This window comes from Procambarus clarkii, chromosome 17 (genome assembly GCF_040958095.1).
Source record: "Procambarus clarkii isolate CNS0578487 chromosome 17, FALCON_Pclarkii_2.0, whole genome shotgun sequence".
Taxonomy (NCBI): Eukaryota; Metazoa; Arthropoda; class Malacostraca; order Decapoda; family Cambaridae; genus Procambarus; species Procambarus clarkii.
The window spans coordinates 46969303-46984281 of NC_091166.1; the positions used below are offsets into that span (position 1 = coordinate 46969303).

Below are 14979 nucleotides of genomic sequence, written 5' to 3' on the forward strand. Positions count from 1 at the left end.
TAAACAAATGAGCGAAAACTCATGAAATTAGTGCTAGCTTGCTCATCCCACCTACCTCTATCATATTGGGGGGGGGGAGAGGAGGAGAGAGGCAGACCAGGTCAGCCACCTGCTACACCTTCAATTTGAAGATGAACATAAGAAGAACACAAGATGAAGGTAACTGTAGAAGGCCTATTGGACCATATGAGGCAGTTCCTATTTATATCCACCCAATCTCATTCATATTACTGTAATGGGAAAAAAAAAACCAGGGTTCACCCGGATATTGGCATTTGATGTTCTGATACAAGCTAATACCAGCTGATACAAGCACTGCTGTGTTTACAGCTTGAAGATGAGCAGATATGCCTATTAATAATTTATTACCTAGATGCCATGGAAAACAAGGAAAATGCAGATGTAATATACACAGATTTTGCAAAAGCTTTCACTTTCCGAGGGCCACAAACCTCCAGTTGCGACAACTAACCATGGGGAAGCAGTCTGAATGAAGCCAGATCACTGAGCCCTGAGGGAGCTGAATCCACTGCAGACGCAAACTCCTGCACTGTACTATGAGCTCGACGCATGGACAGCCGCCAATGTCCCTGGCTGGATTAGGGAACACTGGTCACAAAGCCCTAACTGACAGACGAGGCATCCATGAACACGTTGAGCAAGGAAGGGGAAAGACGCAGTGGCACCTAACTTCGAAAACCCTGAAGAGGAAGCTGATGACACAGCAACCGGCACAAGGACATCAGGGGTTGAACCCAGCAATCACGAGAACGGCGAAAGAGGCTGCCCTGAAGATACCAGAACACATCCAAAGCCAAACCCTGCCCAACGGATCAAAGGTCAGGCTTCCGCACAATAGCCAAATGAACCGGGTTCCCCCTCAAAATCAGCTACAGTAATTGGCAGGACTGCAGCTGGAGTAAGGTGGCGGGTGGGAGAGAAAGGGACGCAGTCCGAGAATACCACACAAGGCCCAACCAAGTTCGAACCTTGGGACGGAACCAGCTGGGACTGCCACCAGTGCACCAGGAACCTCAACCTTGAAAGCTGGGAAAGAGCCAGATCCTGGCTAGCAGACATGCAGACCAACTGGGAGATCATCGAGGTAGGCCAAGACCCAAAAACCTAGCAGATGAAGATGGGCCACCACGACCCAAGTCAAACGCGTAAAAATAGGTTCCAAATTCAGCCTGAAAGGGAGAACGGAAGCGAAAAGTTTGTCGTGCCACCACAAAACCGAACCAGACCCCCGGATGGATAAGGACTTGCCAAATTGCATCCTTAAGGTCCAGGGAAATCATCCAAGTGCCCAGATCAAGAATAAGCCAGACCCAGGACAATGTAGTCATCCGAAAGGAGGGGCAAGTAATCAAGGGGTTCAGACAAGACGAGTCCAAAATGTACCAAAGATCCACAGTCTCGATATATCGGAACTGGAAACAGGCAGGAAACCCGAGAGACAAGGTCGTTTTGACCACACACAAGCAAGCCCACTCCGAGATGATCCGACAAATGGACAGGGAAGAGGCCTGCACCCACCAGACCTGACCTCCCGAAAAGAGGAAGGTCTGCCCAACACCACTGAAGATCACAAGAAATGAATCAAAAAGCCAACAAATCGTGGAACCAGACGTGAGCAAAAAGAACTAGCCTCCCTCCCCCCCATAGCCCCATCAACGTAGCCACCCACGAAAGAGCTGAAACGAACCTCAAGAGCTCTACCATGTCCATGCAGAGTAAACACACGCTGACCAGACAAAGAAGGCACTGGGAACGACACCGACTCAAAGTGGCACCGAGGCCTACCCCGACATGCAAAGCTTGAGCCCTGGCATGATCCATCCGAGAGGTCCTGGAACAACCACCCCCCTCTCCCCCGAGTACCAACAAGTACGATATAGGACAGAAACTGGTTGAAGCCGCCCACAAAAACTTGGCAACGGTGTCCTTTGGGAACAACAGAGGGTAGAACAGCAAAGAAGACTGCAGAGCCAGGGCCCAAGCCAAATCTAAAGACAGAGCAAGTACGGCCTGCTGACATGCGAGACGAGAGGTGAAAAAACATAGAAACCTCCTCCTGGAGGATCGGTACAAACATCTTCAGCAAGGTAGACAACACCTCAGCAGCCAAAACCAGAACCCCAGCCGAAGACACCTCAATCAACTCCCCCATATCTTCCAAAAGCTAATACGAAGACAATTCCGGAAGACCGAAAAAGCGCAAGACCGAGGCCAAATGACAGCAAGTCTGAAGGCCATCAGCTGCCAAAGCAGCCGAAAGAACATAAAGCATGCAACTGCACCAGACCCACATCACAAGGAAATGCAGAGGCAAATGGCCACTCATTGAGGAACTCGAGTAAGTCCCCCAAGAATACCTGCAACACCGAAAAGACCTCCCACCACTCAAGCGAGCAGGTACGACAAAAGTCATGCCAAGCTCCTAGAAAGAAGGGGCAATCTGCCAGCCAGGAAAACTCCGGAACCTCATAACGCACCAAATATGGGTAAGAAGAACTAAATTCAAATGAATCCAGATCCATCACAGAGGCATAAACTGGGTCTCGCAGGAGGTATGCATAAAGGGCCTCCCGAACCTCCCCAGGGGAAATCAGAGAGGAAAGAAACCTCCAAAAGGATGAATCCGAGGAACCCAAGGGCACCCGTAAATGAACCCGAGGAGGAGCCGCACCTAACTCAAATTCACAACGGAGGGAGGGAACGAAGACCCCTGTCCCCTGCAGAAAATAGCCCCCGCTATTAAATGGCCCAAGTACTGCAAGCGAACTCTACCCGACCCCCGGGAACCCCTTGCCACAGGCCCCAGGGCAGAGCCCTCTTTCACGCCAGGTCCAGGGAAAAAGCTTCCAAGACGCGAGTCTGCTGGGTCAACAGGCTCAGAAGCCTCGGCGTGAAAATCGGGCTCGACCAATACCGACGCCCAAATCAGAAGGGGCATCCCCAAAAGCCTCATGAGCTAAGCCCTGCCCAGACTCTGAAACCCTCAGACGTTTGGGAGCCGGATGCAGGAGGGGGGGGGGGGGGGGGAAGGAGCAGAGCAAAGGACGCCCACCTGGGAAGGAAGCGGAGGCGTGGACGGAACCAATGTTGAAGCGACCGATGCCCCCAAATCCTGGTCCCAAAAAACGAAGCAGGGAAGCTCCGGGGCCTTCAACAGGCAACCAACCTTGGCTTGTTGCAATAAGGAGAATCGAGCATGCAATGCAGCCACTGCCTGATCCCCGAGATCAACAGTACTGTACTTGCAAGCGAGGAACCTGCAAGACTCCGGGTCGTAGGTGTCTCCCGACTCAACAGGCAGCATGACGGAGTCAGTACTAATGATCATCTACCTGAAGCAGGGGTAACAAACAACCTTCAACTTCGCACAGGGCAAAAGTGGACTCGGAAAAAGTATCCGTGGTATCACTGAATCCACAGGGGTTTTCCAGGGCCCCTTAGAGTGAAAAAGCCCTACAGGAAGCCCAGGCACTGAGGCCAGCTAAGTCAGTAGAACCCTGTCAGATAGCAGGCAAACTGACTAACAGTAGGCAGATTACCAGTAGCAGCTGTGAAGCCTTGGGGGCAACAGAGGAAGACCAACAACACAACTTAGGCTAGCCTTATAAGGAGCTAGGCAGACCTCCTCTGTCCACAAAAGATTAAATAAAAAAAAAAAAAACAGCGTTGAATATAATGAAATGCCATTTTCTGGTTGAGTCCCGGAGGCTCCCCGTAGCTATCCAGGCTGGATGGATATGTATATCTGTCTGGCATCAGCCAATGCATGGAATTCTGCCTACCGGTGACCACGAACCAGAACCTGGTTCCCTCTAGAGAGGCATGAGGAGCACTGGCCTATAGAGACCCCCCCCCCCCTCTGTGGTTGGGAGCATTCTATGTCTGCCATCTGCCATTGGCCGGGACAGGCACCCAGAAAGGTAGGCGCCCTTAAACAAACCCCTATTCTGGTAAAAGTATTGCGATCGAAAGCCGAACAGGTGGACACAACTCCCCAAACGAAAATTAGCAAACTAGCATGACGTCATCACGTCGCTGCGCCGCTGTTTGCGCAACCCCCCCTCCCCGGGAGGGGGAAGGGGGGGTTGCCCTGTGCCACTGCCAGTGACAAAACACTACCCCCTACTCAGAGACAAACAAGGGTAAGAAAAATCCCCAGCTGACCCCATGGGTGGCCAAATACCGAGCAGTAAAGACACAGCGGAGGTAGATCCCGAGGTGACTTGTGATAAGGCAGCCCCCCAAGCCCCAAGGGCAGTACTTACAGGGCACCTAGGGAAAGAGACCCTAGGCGCACGCAGCCCGAGAACCCTGGAAGATCACTCCCGGCTCTCTCATCACCTGAAGGGACAGCCCACACCACAAGGCACAGAACTGTAACGAAAAACTGGAGCCAGAGGCTCGACCGCACCAGACTCCCATCAGCCAAGAACTGTAGGTTGGGTCGCCAGCGGATGGGTCTGGGGCTCCCCCTTCCCCCTCCCAGGGAGGGGGGGGGTTTCGCAGACAGCGGCGCGGCAACATGATGCCATGCTAGTTTGCTCATTTTCGATTGGGGAGTTCTGTCCACATGTTCAGCTTTCGGTTACAATATTTTACTAGAATAGGGAGTTTGTTTTGGGGTGCCTACCATTCTGGTTGTCTGTCCAGGATGGCAGACATAGAATGCTCCCAACCACAAGGAGGGTCTCTATAGGCCATTGCTCCTCGTGCCTCTCTAGAGGGGGCCAGGTTCCGGCTCGTGGTCCCCGGTAAGCAGAACTCCATGCATTGACTGATGCCAGACAGATATACATATCCATCCAGCCTGGATAGCTATGCGGAGCCGACGGGGCTCCCCACAGAAATGCACTCACGTACACCCTTGGCTTTAGTACCTGTAGATGGTGGTATGTAGCCAAGCTTGTCAAGTGTAAAGTAATCTTGAAAAGATCTCTTTGTAAGGTCCCTCACTGGAAGAGATTCAGTCATTACCTGCTTGATGGGGTTCTGGGAGTTCTTCTACTCGCCAAGCCCGGCTCGAGGCCAGGCTCAACTTGTGAGTTTGGTCCACCAGACTGTTGCTTGGAGCAGCCCGCAGGCCCACATACCCACCACAGCCCGGCTGATCCGGATCTTCTCTTAGAAAACAGTCCAGTTTTCTCTTGAACATGTCCACGGTTGTTCCGGCAATATTTCTTATAGTTGCTGGGAGGACGTTGCACAACCGTGGACCTCTGATGTTTATACAGTGTTCTCCAATTGTGCCTATGGCACCTCTGCTCTTCACTGGTTCAATCTTGCATTTTCTTCCATATCGTTCACTCCAGTACGTTGTTATTTTACTGTGTAGATTTAGGACCTGGCCCTCCAGTAATTTCCATGTGTATATTAATTGGTATCTCTCTCGTCTCCTTTCTAGAGAGTACATTTGAAGAGCTTTGAGACGATCCCAATAATTTAGGCGTTTTATCTCGTCAATGCGTGCCATATATGTTCTCTGTAGTTCTCTGTATTCCCTCTATTTCAGCAATCTCTCCTGCTCTGAAGGGGGAAGCGAGTACTGAGCAGTACTCATTATGGGACAACACAAGTGACTTGAAAAGTACAACCATTGTGATGGGATCCCTGGATTTGAAAGTTCTCGTAATCCATCCTATCATTTTTCTGGCTGACGCAATATTTGCTTGGTTATGCTCCCTAAATGTTAGATCGTTGGACATCATTATTCCCAAATCCTTGACATGCTGTTTTTTTTACTATGGGAAGATTCGATTGTGTTTTGTACTCTGTATTATGTTTCAGATCCTCATTTTTGCCGTACCTGAGTACCTGAAATTTATCACTGTTAAACATCATGTTATTTTCTGCTGCCTAATCGAAAACTTTGTTGACATCTGCTGGTAATTTTTCAATGTTTTCAGCAGAGGTAATTTTCATGCTGATTTTTGTGTCATCTGCGAAGAATGACACGAAGCTGTGGCGTGTATTTTTGTCTATATCTGATATGAGAATAAGGAACAGTAGCGGTGCAAGGACTGTACCTTGAGGTACAGAGCTTTTAACTTCGCTTGGACTCTATTTTATTTGATTGACTGTTATTCTTTGTGTTTTGTTCGACAGGAAATTGAGTATCCAGCGTCCTACTTTTCCAGTTATTCCCATTGACCTCATTTTGTGTGCTATCACCCCATGGTCACATTTGTCGAACGCCTTTGCAAAGTCTGTGTATACAACATCTGCTTTTCTTCTAGAGCTTCTGTGATTTTGTCCTAGTGGTTGAGTAACAAAATCACACATTCTGAAAGAGATTCAGTCATTCTGGAAGAGATTCAGCTATTCTTGAAAATATCTATGCAAAACACCACCATGGAAGTCGCTAATTCTGTTCATCTATGCTACTTGTATCAGATGGATTATCACTGAACCCAGAAAATGATTTATCTATGTATCATCTATAAAACTTGGAGATGGCATGGGTGGGCAAGGGTGGCGCTCAGAGTTACAATGAATACGCTCACTGTATCGTCCTCATCGGTGCTGAATCACTTGCATCCAACCTTTGTGTTAGGTCCTTATTGTGCCTAGCTTCATCAATATCATGACCCTTATGTTCTTCAAACAACATGGTCTGAATTTAACCAACAGAGAGCGATCTTTCAACACCACGTCCGAGAGTTGTTTGGGAGCCAGAGGCGCATACGCAACTCATGGTTGTTCACTCAGTACTAAAACAGCCAGCAGCCCTAGGACATTCTGGGAATTTTTTCCGAGATGTCTGCCTCTCACTGGGGCTCCTGACAGCTGGGTGGACAGCGCTTCAGATTTGTGGTCCTGAGGTTCCAGGTTCGATCCCCGGTGGAGGCGAAGACAAATGGGCAAAATGTTTCCTTCACCCTGATGCCCTTGTTCACCTAGCAGTAAATAGGTACCTGGGAGTTAGGCAGCTGCTACGAGCTGCTTTCTGGGGGGTGTAACAAAAAGGAGGCCTGGTCAAGGATTGGGCCGCAGGGACGCTAAGCCTTGAAATCATCTCAAGACAACCACTGGAGGTCCCAAGAGTCTATTTCGTACACAATCTACCCCACACGCATTTTGAATAGGTACGAAATATTCAAAAGGTGTTTTCTCGGTTGACGCAGTTTCCCACCGACTGAGTTTTCTTGTTCGGCGCAGCACAGTGGGTTAAAGGGCTCACATTTACTCTATTTTGGTACTGATAATTAAGTTGATTCAAGGGAAATGTTTTTATGATGTTTACAGTCTAAAGACTGATGTATTCAGGATGTTTCCCATTATTTGGTGGTGAATTTAATAATGACGTGGTAATGATATCCCCTGTTTTCTACTTGAGGAAATTTCCACTGTGCTCTTGTTTTCTATGAGTTATTAAAGCACTATTTCTAGGGCTAATTTGTTAGTACAATCACAGCAGCAATATTATCTGCCTAGTGTATTAAATGTTAGTAAATGGTGTCGGTTTTTCTGACACCACTGATGAAACAACCCTGGTTGTGATGTGCAGTTTAAGGGTAAAGGTGCTATGCTCAGTGCAATAGTTAAGGAAGTACAGTATATATTTTTACTGAGTACTGTACCGTACTACATATAAAAATTTATAACAGTAAAGAAGGATCATTCAACTTACCAAAGACACGTAAAGATTCTGTCGACACATTTCACACATGTTTTCTTCCTCATCTTCAATAAATCGACTCTTCTTTTTTCTATGAGAGTCTGGTGTTGATAATCTTTCACTTGCTTCTAAACCTAAAAGTTATAAAAGCAAAAATAATATACATGATTTATACTACATTTATATCTTTTATGTTTTTTCTCTATATAAATTGCAATTCCCATTAGTTACCTAATGGAAATTCCTCACGATAGAATATATTTAACTGTTTCAAGTTCTTTAAGCACTCATAAAATAATGACACACAAGAATGCTTTTAAAGAAAGTTGAAGTATTTTGGTAAGTTAAGAAATAAAAGATACACACAACTAAGGGTGTGTGTCTTTTAAGAAGGCCAAAAATTTGGCAAACAGTATTAACAGAATAGGCTTTGTAGAGATGGAGAATATCTGCAAATGACTTTATGATGCGGCAATTAAAGTGTAGTCTAAGTATATGTATGTGTGTATTCTAGGCAATATACAGTACTGTACTTTCATTTAGGGGCCGTGAGAGTTAAAAATGCCAAAATGAAAACTGGTTCGATTTCAATCAAACTTTTTTGATGAGTTGTACATGAAAAGGGTTTCATCTGGTTCAAGTGTCAGCATCGTAGCATAAATAGAAAGGGAGAAAAAAAATATTGAAGTAGGTGTCAAAATTTTTCCAAAATGGTAAAAAATGATTATCAAACACGTGTCAACTGAAATCATGTCTGACTCTCAGCTATCACAATAGCATATATTAAAAAAATATTATAATTAGTTTTATTAAAAAAAATTAAGTTAAAAAAATAGATATATTTTTTCAATTTTTTTTTATCAGACGAATTGCATGAAACTTGTACACCTAAGCCTATCTGTAAGGGTGCCAATTTTGGAGAAAATTGGTTGATGTCAACCTCAGCCACAGATGGCAGCACCTTAGACTTTATATTTCAATGATTTATTTTTCAAGTAACAAACGACTTCAAACTCTTCCATTTTTATTCAATTTACGTGAAACTTACACCTTATATGTAAAGTTTATGTCTCTAAAATCTGAGGTTGTTTTGTTTCCCTAAGTTCATTTATTGATTTTATAATAGCAATAAATATGACACATTTGCATAATTTTTGGGGGGAACTTTGACTATTTGTATTAGGAAAACTAAAGATGTTTTGGAAACTCCCAAACAAGAGATCCTTTATTATATGCTAATGTGTCAGAAAAGTGTCATCGAATGAATATATCTGAAAAGGTGAAAGGTTCGAACTCACTTGAAAATGTGTAATACGAGTTGAAAAACAAAACAAAAAAAATATATCTTCCTTTCTATTCAAGCTGCAGTACTGAAACTTGGAACAATTGCAGCCCTTTTCATATACAACTAGTAAAAAAATATTGGTTGACATTGAACAACTTTTAAAAAACTAATCTCGTGGCCTGTGATACTGTGATAGGCAAGAGTGCCCTGTTCTGAAACCATGTTGTCCGGGGTTATGGAGATGCTGTGATTCCATGAATTTTGTGATTTTACTTCTTAGCACTCTAAGATTTTTATGATGTGCGATGTTAGTGCTATCGGTCTAATTTTTTACCTCTGCCTTATTTTCTCCTTTATAGAGTGGTGCTATCTCTGCTGTTTTTAATATGTCAGGGATAATGCCAGTATCTAGGCTTTGTCTCCAAAGAATGCGAAGGGCCTGCAATAGCGTTTTTTTTTTAGGTAGGGTATTACCGCCTGTGATAGCGGTAGGAGGTTTTCCCTGTGAATTGCTTCTGATCTACTTTGGTAATTGTACAAAGGTAAAAAAAAAAAAAATGAACTCCTGCTGATGGTTTATCCATGACCTTGTAGCAATTTCCTATGGTCCATTGAAACTTGCAAGCACACAAATATATTTGGTGTCTATTCTCAGGATGTCATAGTGTGTATGAACTTGTTCCTTTTGCCACTTACATTCCTCCTACTGGGTACAAGGCTGGTTTTTTACCCAAGGGCCTACAGCGTATACAGTGTGTGGCTATATTTTATGACCAAACATCAAGGTTGTCTACTTACAAGGCAAGGCAGCCACCAAGTTACAGGCAAGGATTCAAAAGTGTAGGTCATGGAATTGTTGATGTCAATGCCAATATTTCTTTTATTAAATCTTGGTAGTCTTGGTACAAATTCCTTAGGGGTTTGAAAACTATATCCTAAGTCTTTTTTCTTTTTAATGAACACTGTAAATGTTAGATAAACATGTAATGAAAGCTCATTACTAGTCTGACAACTCCTACACAAATATCAGCAGATCTAAAGTTCTAAGAATTTATCTTTTTTCTATTAACCATGACAAAACTAATAGTTTTGTCATGGTTAATAGTACGTACCAATTTCAGCTAGTTGAGCTCTGAGTCTCTTTTCCTTTTCAACAACTTGCAGTACAAGTTCTCTAGCCCGCAGGAGTCCATCCAGTGTTGCTCGAGGGTCACTGACAACTGAGAGTACTAAACGATCCAGTGAGAACATTGACGGCTCACAACAGTCATGAAGTGCTCGGAAGGACTGAAACGAAAATATATACGTAATGATAATAGTGAATTTAAAAATTAGCTTTGGCTAAACAATAACTTATTCTCTTGCTACATTTTCTATTTTGTACTTAAGACTTTTTCAAGAAATATCCTTGCCAATCTGCAATGTATTGTATAATTTTTATCACAGAAGGAAAATGTTAACTGACAAAGTAGTAAGTAGTACTGGAGTTGGAGACTAGATTTTTGGTTAAGAATGCAAAGTTGATGAGTGATGTTACACAAACATGAAGAAAAATAAGAGAAAGAGCTTTTTGGGATAGGGATGTTGAAAAAAAACAGTGCTCTTTGGCTCTGAAAAACCAAAGTTCTTTGGCTCTGTTCGAATGTAGGTTTCAATTTTCACCAGTTGGGGGATTGCACTGTTTTGCCTATCTTTCTGGGTGCCTTCCCCAGTCAATGGCAGACATGACATACCATAAATATAGAGTGCTCAAAAGGCCATTGCTCCCTGCGCTTCTCTGAGTGGACCACTTTCTGGCTCGTGGTTTCCGGTAAGCATAAAGAACTCCCGTGACTGATGACCCCAAACTAATATTACACATGTCAGTTTGGATAGCTTCAGGGACCTCACAGAAAATGAGATCAATATGAATTACAGGTAAAGTATGGCAATGGATATTCAATTTCCTGTCAAACAGAATGTGATGAGTGTCAATCAATGTGTCAATCAACCAATATCAAGTCCAAGCACAGTGACATGCTCTGTACCCTAGGTCACAGTCCTTGCCCCACTGCTTTTTTCTCATTCTCCTACACAGATAGACAAAACTGCAAACCACAACTTTGTGTCATCCTTTGCAAATGACACAAAAGTCAGTATGAAAATTACTTTTGTAGAAGACACTGAAAAATTACAAGCTGATAATAATAAAGTCTTAAATTGGACAACAGTAAATAACATGAGGTTTAACTGTGACAATTTCAGGGACTTGGGTATAGAAAAAATTAAGGACTTGAATGAAATAAAGAATACCAGACACAATCAGATCTTATAGTAGGAAAACAATATGAAAATGATCTGGAAATAGCAATATCTGATGATCTAACATTTTGTAATGTAACAAAGTAATTGTGGTCTTAATAAGAAACATGATAGAACGGATTATGAGAACCTTCAAAACCAGGGATCCTACCACAATGCTCATACTATTCAAATCACTAGTGCAGTCCTGCCTTGAGAGTTGCTCAATACTCACTTTCCCTTTCAGAGCAGGCGAGATTGCTGAAATAGAGGGAATACAAAGAACATATACACCATGCATAAACAATAAAGTTATTGGGACTATCTCAAAGCTCTCAAAATGTACTCTGGAAAGGAGACAAGAGATGTATCACATAATATGCACTGAAAATGGAAAATACTAGGTCAGATCACAAATTTGCACAATCAAATAAAAATAAACTGGAGTGAAAGGTATGATTGGAAATGTAAAATAGAGCCAGTGAAGAACAGGTGCCATAAGCTCAATCAGAGAACACTATGAATATCAGACGTCCACAGTTGTTCAATATCTTTCCAGCAAGCATAAAAAATATGGCTGAAACCAAACTGGACTCCAAGGAAAAAATTACACTGTTACCTGCAAAGAAATGCCAGACCAACCGGGTTATGGTGGATATGTGGGCCTGCAGGCTGCTCCTAACAACAGTCAGTTGGTCCAGGCTATCACAAATTAAGCCTGGCCTCTACTAGGGGAGTAGAACAACTCCCAGAGCCCACTTCAGGTATGATCAAGGAGTAAGCAGACTCCAGTCAGAGTCAGTGAGATCATCATTCCCAACACAGAATGAATCTTTTCAAATTGCCCTTGCCAGACCATATAGGGAAAGGGAGACACTGAAAAATTTTCAATTCAGTTCTGAATGACCTCTTAACACTTTCGCGCTCTCGGCGCTCAAAAAAAAAACAATACCCCAGATGCTTTCGGCACTTCGCGCGCCTACGCGGTAAGACCGAAAAAGTGTACACTCTTTTGACTGTCCTGACAATAATTGAAGGCGCACGTATTTAAATTTGGTATCACTGTGTTCGCAATGAAATTGTCTATAAGAGCATACCTATAAAATGCCGCCCAAGCATAAGGAGTATCAACACCAAATAAAAAACTATGCAGATCACTCGCCGAGAGCGCCAAACAGCAACAAAATGTTTCCACTTTCTTAATGGTTGCGAAGCCTACAGTTGTCCTACATCACTAATTTTGGTATCATTGGAATCGCAATAAAATTCTCTACACGGACATATGCATATGAATGTTTAATATAGGTAATTGCCCACCCGCAAGAGTGTGTGAAGTGGAGAGTAGTTAGCCGCGAGCGCACTGGCGAAAACACAGGGGGGAAATCATGCTTGGAAAGTTTATACGTTTCCTGACCCTACTTTTCTATGTACGTATTTCTTTTTTATACCAATGTGTTCGCAATAAAATTTTCTATAAGATGAACTGTATAACATTGGTACAAAGCATGTGTAAGAGAAGCGCCAAATATAGAACCACGTCGCTCAGTATGCGTTCGCGGCAGAAACGAACGCATTGTTTTTGTTCGTTTGAAGTTTGTCATGTTTATACTTGTTGAAACATTTTATAATTTGTATGACAGTGATCGCAGTAAAATTCCCTACACAGACATATACATAACACATACAAATATTTCCCACGTGTTGGATATATCAACGGCTAAAGGGAACCCACTGCCACACGCTCGCCACACCCCCAAACATACTTTGTGTATTTTTTTTTTACTCATAGAAGTTTATGTGATATAATATTCATTCTGGTACCAAAAAATTCGCAAATAAATTCTCTACAAAACAAAAGTATCCCCATCCATTTCGGTTAAAAAATGGAATTTATAGAAATATTTTTTCGATTGACGAGAAAAGTAGGCAGTTATGCGCAATCGTTAGAAAACCCAGTGACGAGTTATCTCTAATATAAAGCGCGAAAGTGTTAAGGTATATTCACATGCGCTCAAACAAGTTTTCATAAGTCTGTATCTCTAATTTCTCTCACCCCACTCTGAGAATTCACCATCCGGAAACCTTTTCCATTGGAGCAGGCTGGGGACCGAACCAGTGTCCTGGGTAACCCAATACATGCCTGGGTCGATCCTTGTCCTGCTCCAATGATTTTCTCATAGATATATCACATTACTGTCATTTCCTTGAGATTCATTTTATAATACTGACTATAATGAAACAATCTAAATTCCTTTACTTCACTTGAACATATTTTACTTGCACTCCAATAATTCAATATATTTTCATTGTATACAATTCATCTGATTATTTTTACTGTTAATCCATTCTACTGCCATAGATTACCTTATCTATGGCATTTATCATCACACTGCAGCTTCCATACACTTTCTTATTAACTCCCCTCCACCTCCATCTCTTTCTCATATACAGTGGTACCTTTGTTTACAAATTTAATCCGTTCCCAGAGACAGCTCATAACCCGAAAATTCATAACTCAAACGAATTTTCCCATAAGAAATAATGTAAATTGAAATAATCTGTTCTACACACAAAAATATTAACTTAAAAATACACTTTATATAGAATACTACTCATATTTTTAATACATAAAACAATCAGGTATAAATATAAACTATAAATAAATATTTACTGAGGACTTGTTGGCATATGGGAGACGGTGAGGAGGGAGGGAGGGAGGAGCGGTGTTGGTGTATGGGGAAGGGTGAGGAAGAGGGGGAGGTGGCAAGACTTCTCTGCTCGCCTTAAACACTTTTATATCTGCATCACTGGTACCAGATTCTCCTTTCACACATTTCACTGCCTGTTATATGACTGCCAGTCAGAATCAGTCAGTCAGTCAGTCACAACATGTCAGTCAAGCATTCACAGTCAAGATTAAGTCACAAGCAGTCATAACCAAAGGCATAACCAAAGCATTCACAATTGTGGTAGCAACCAGATAAGCATTTGTGGTCAGTTACGCATTTATAGCCATTCACAGCCACACAGCCACTTGGCTACAAGCCAATCAGGCATTCGCAGTCGCAACCAGTCAGTTAGAGAACAATAAGTTTAATGTCAGGCGCTCAGGGAGTCTACTTCCCCGATTCACCAGCTGATAGCAAGGAAGCCTACCGTATTAATACCTGGGAGGGGATACGACTGGGAGGGGATATGGCTGGGAGGGGGTATGGCTGCGGGGTTCGGTGTGAAGGTGAGGAGATGGAGGTAGTGGGGAGGGACTGTTGTGGGGGATGGGGAGTTTTGGGGAGGGACCGGAGGTGACCAGCTCCTGTCTTAGTCCTAGTCGGACGCTGGTCCACTCACGCCACTGTCTCTGCTATCCACCACCCACTGCTACCCACCCACCCACTCTGACCATCCATCCTGCTACTCATCTGCCCACCCACTGTCTCCTGACTGGCCTGCTACCCACCTACTCTGAACACCCATCCTGCTACTCATCTGCCCACCCGCTGTCTCCTGACCACCCTGCCCGTCTGCACACACTGACACCTGCCTAACCACTGCTGCCCGCCTATCCACCCACTGTGTCGCCTGCCTTGCTACTCATCCATCCACTATTACCTGCCCACCCACTTGCCCTTCACGTGTTTTTCCCTTCCATGATTCTAGGGCTGGTGCTTGTAAAAGATTTTCTTTCCTGTCCCCTCCCCCACCAGCCTCTCTGTCTCACTCACCTACCATCCATTCAGTCCTCCCAATTTTTTATAAACATTTCTAATTTTAAATTCAT

At 43.5% G+C, this 14979-nt stretch overlaps 1 protein-coding gene across 7 annotated transcripts in view; it reads right to left on the reverse strand.

Annotated features, from left to right (window-relative positions):
* Window positions 1–14979, reverse strand: part of LOC123772491 (uncharacterized) — a 162173-nt gene that overhangs the window by 27772 nt on the left and 119422 nt on the right. For all 7 annotated transcript variants that reach the window (XM_069325956.1, XM_045765708.2, XM_045765712.2 and 4 more), the window contains 2 exons: window positions 10034–10208; window positions 7649–7770 (listed from right to left, as the gene is read on the reverse strand). In XM_069325956.1, coding sequence (XP_069182057.1) covers window positions 7649–7770; window positions 10034–10208 — 297 coding nt within the window. The remainder of the gene's footprint in view (window positions 1–7648; window positions 7771–10033; window positions 10209–14979) is intronic.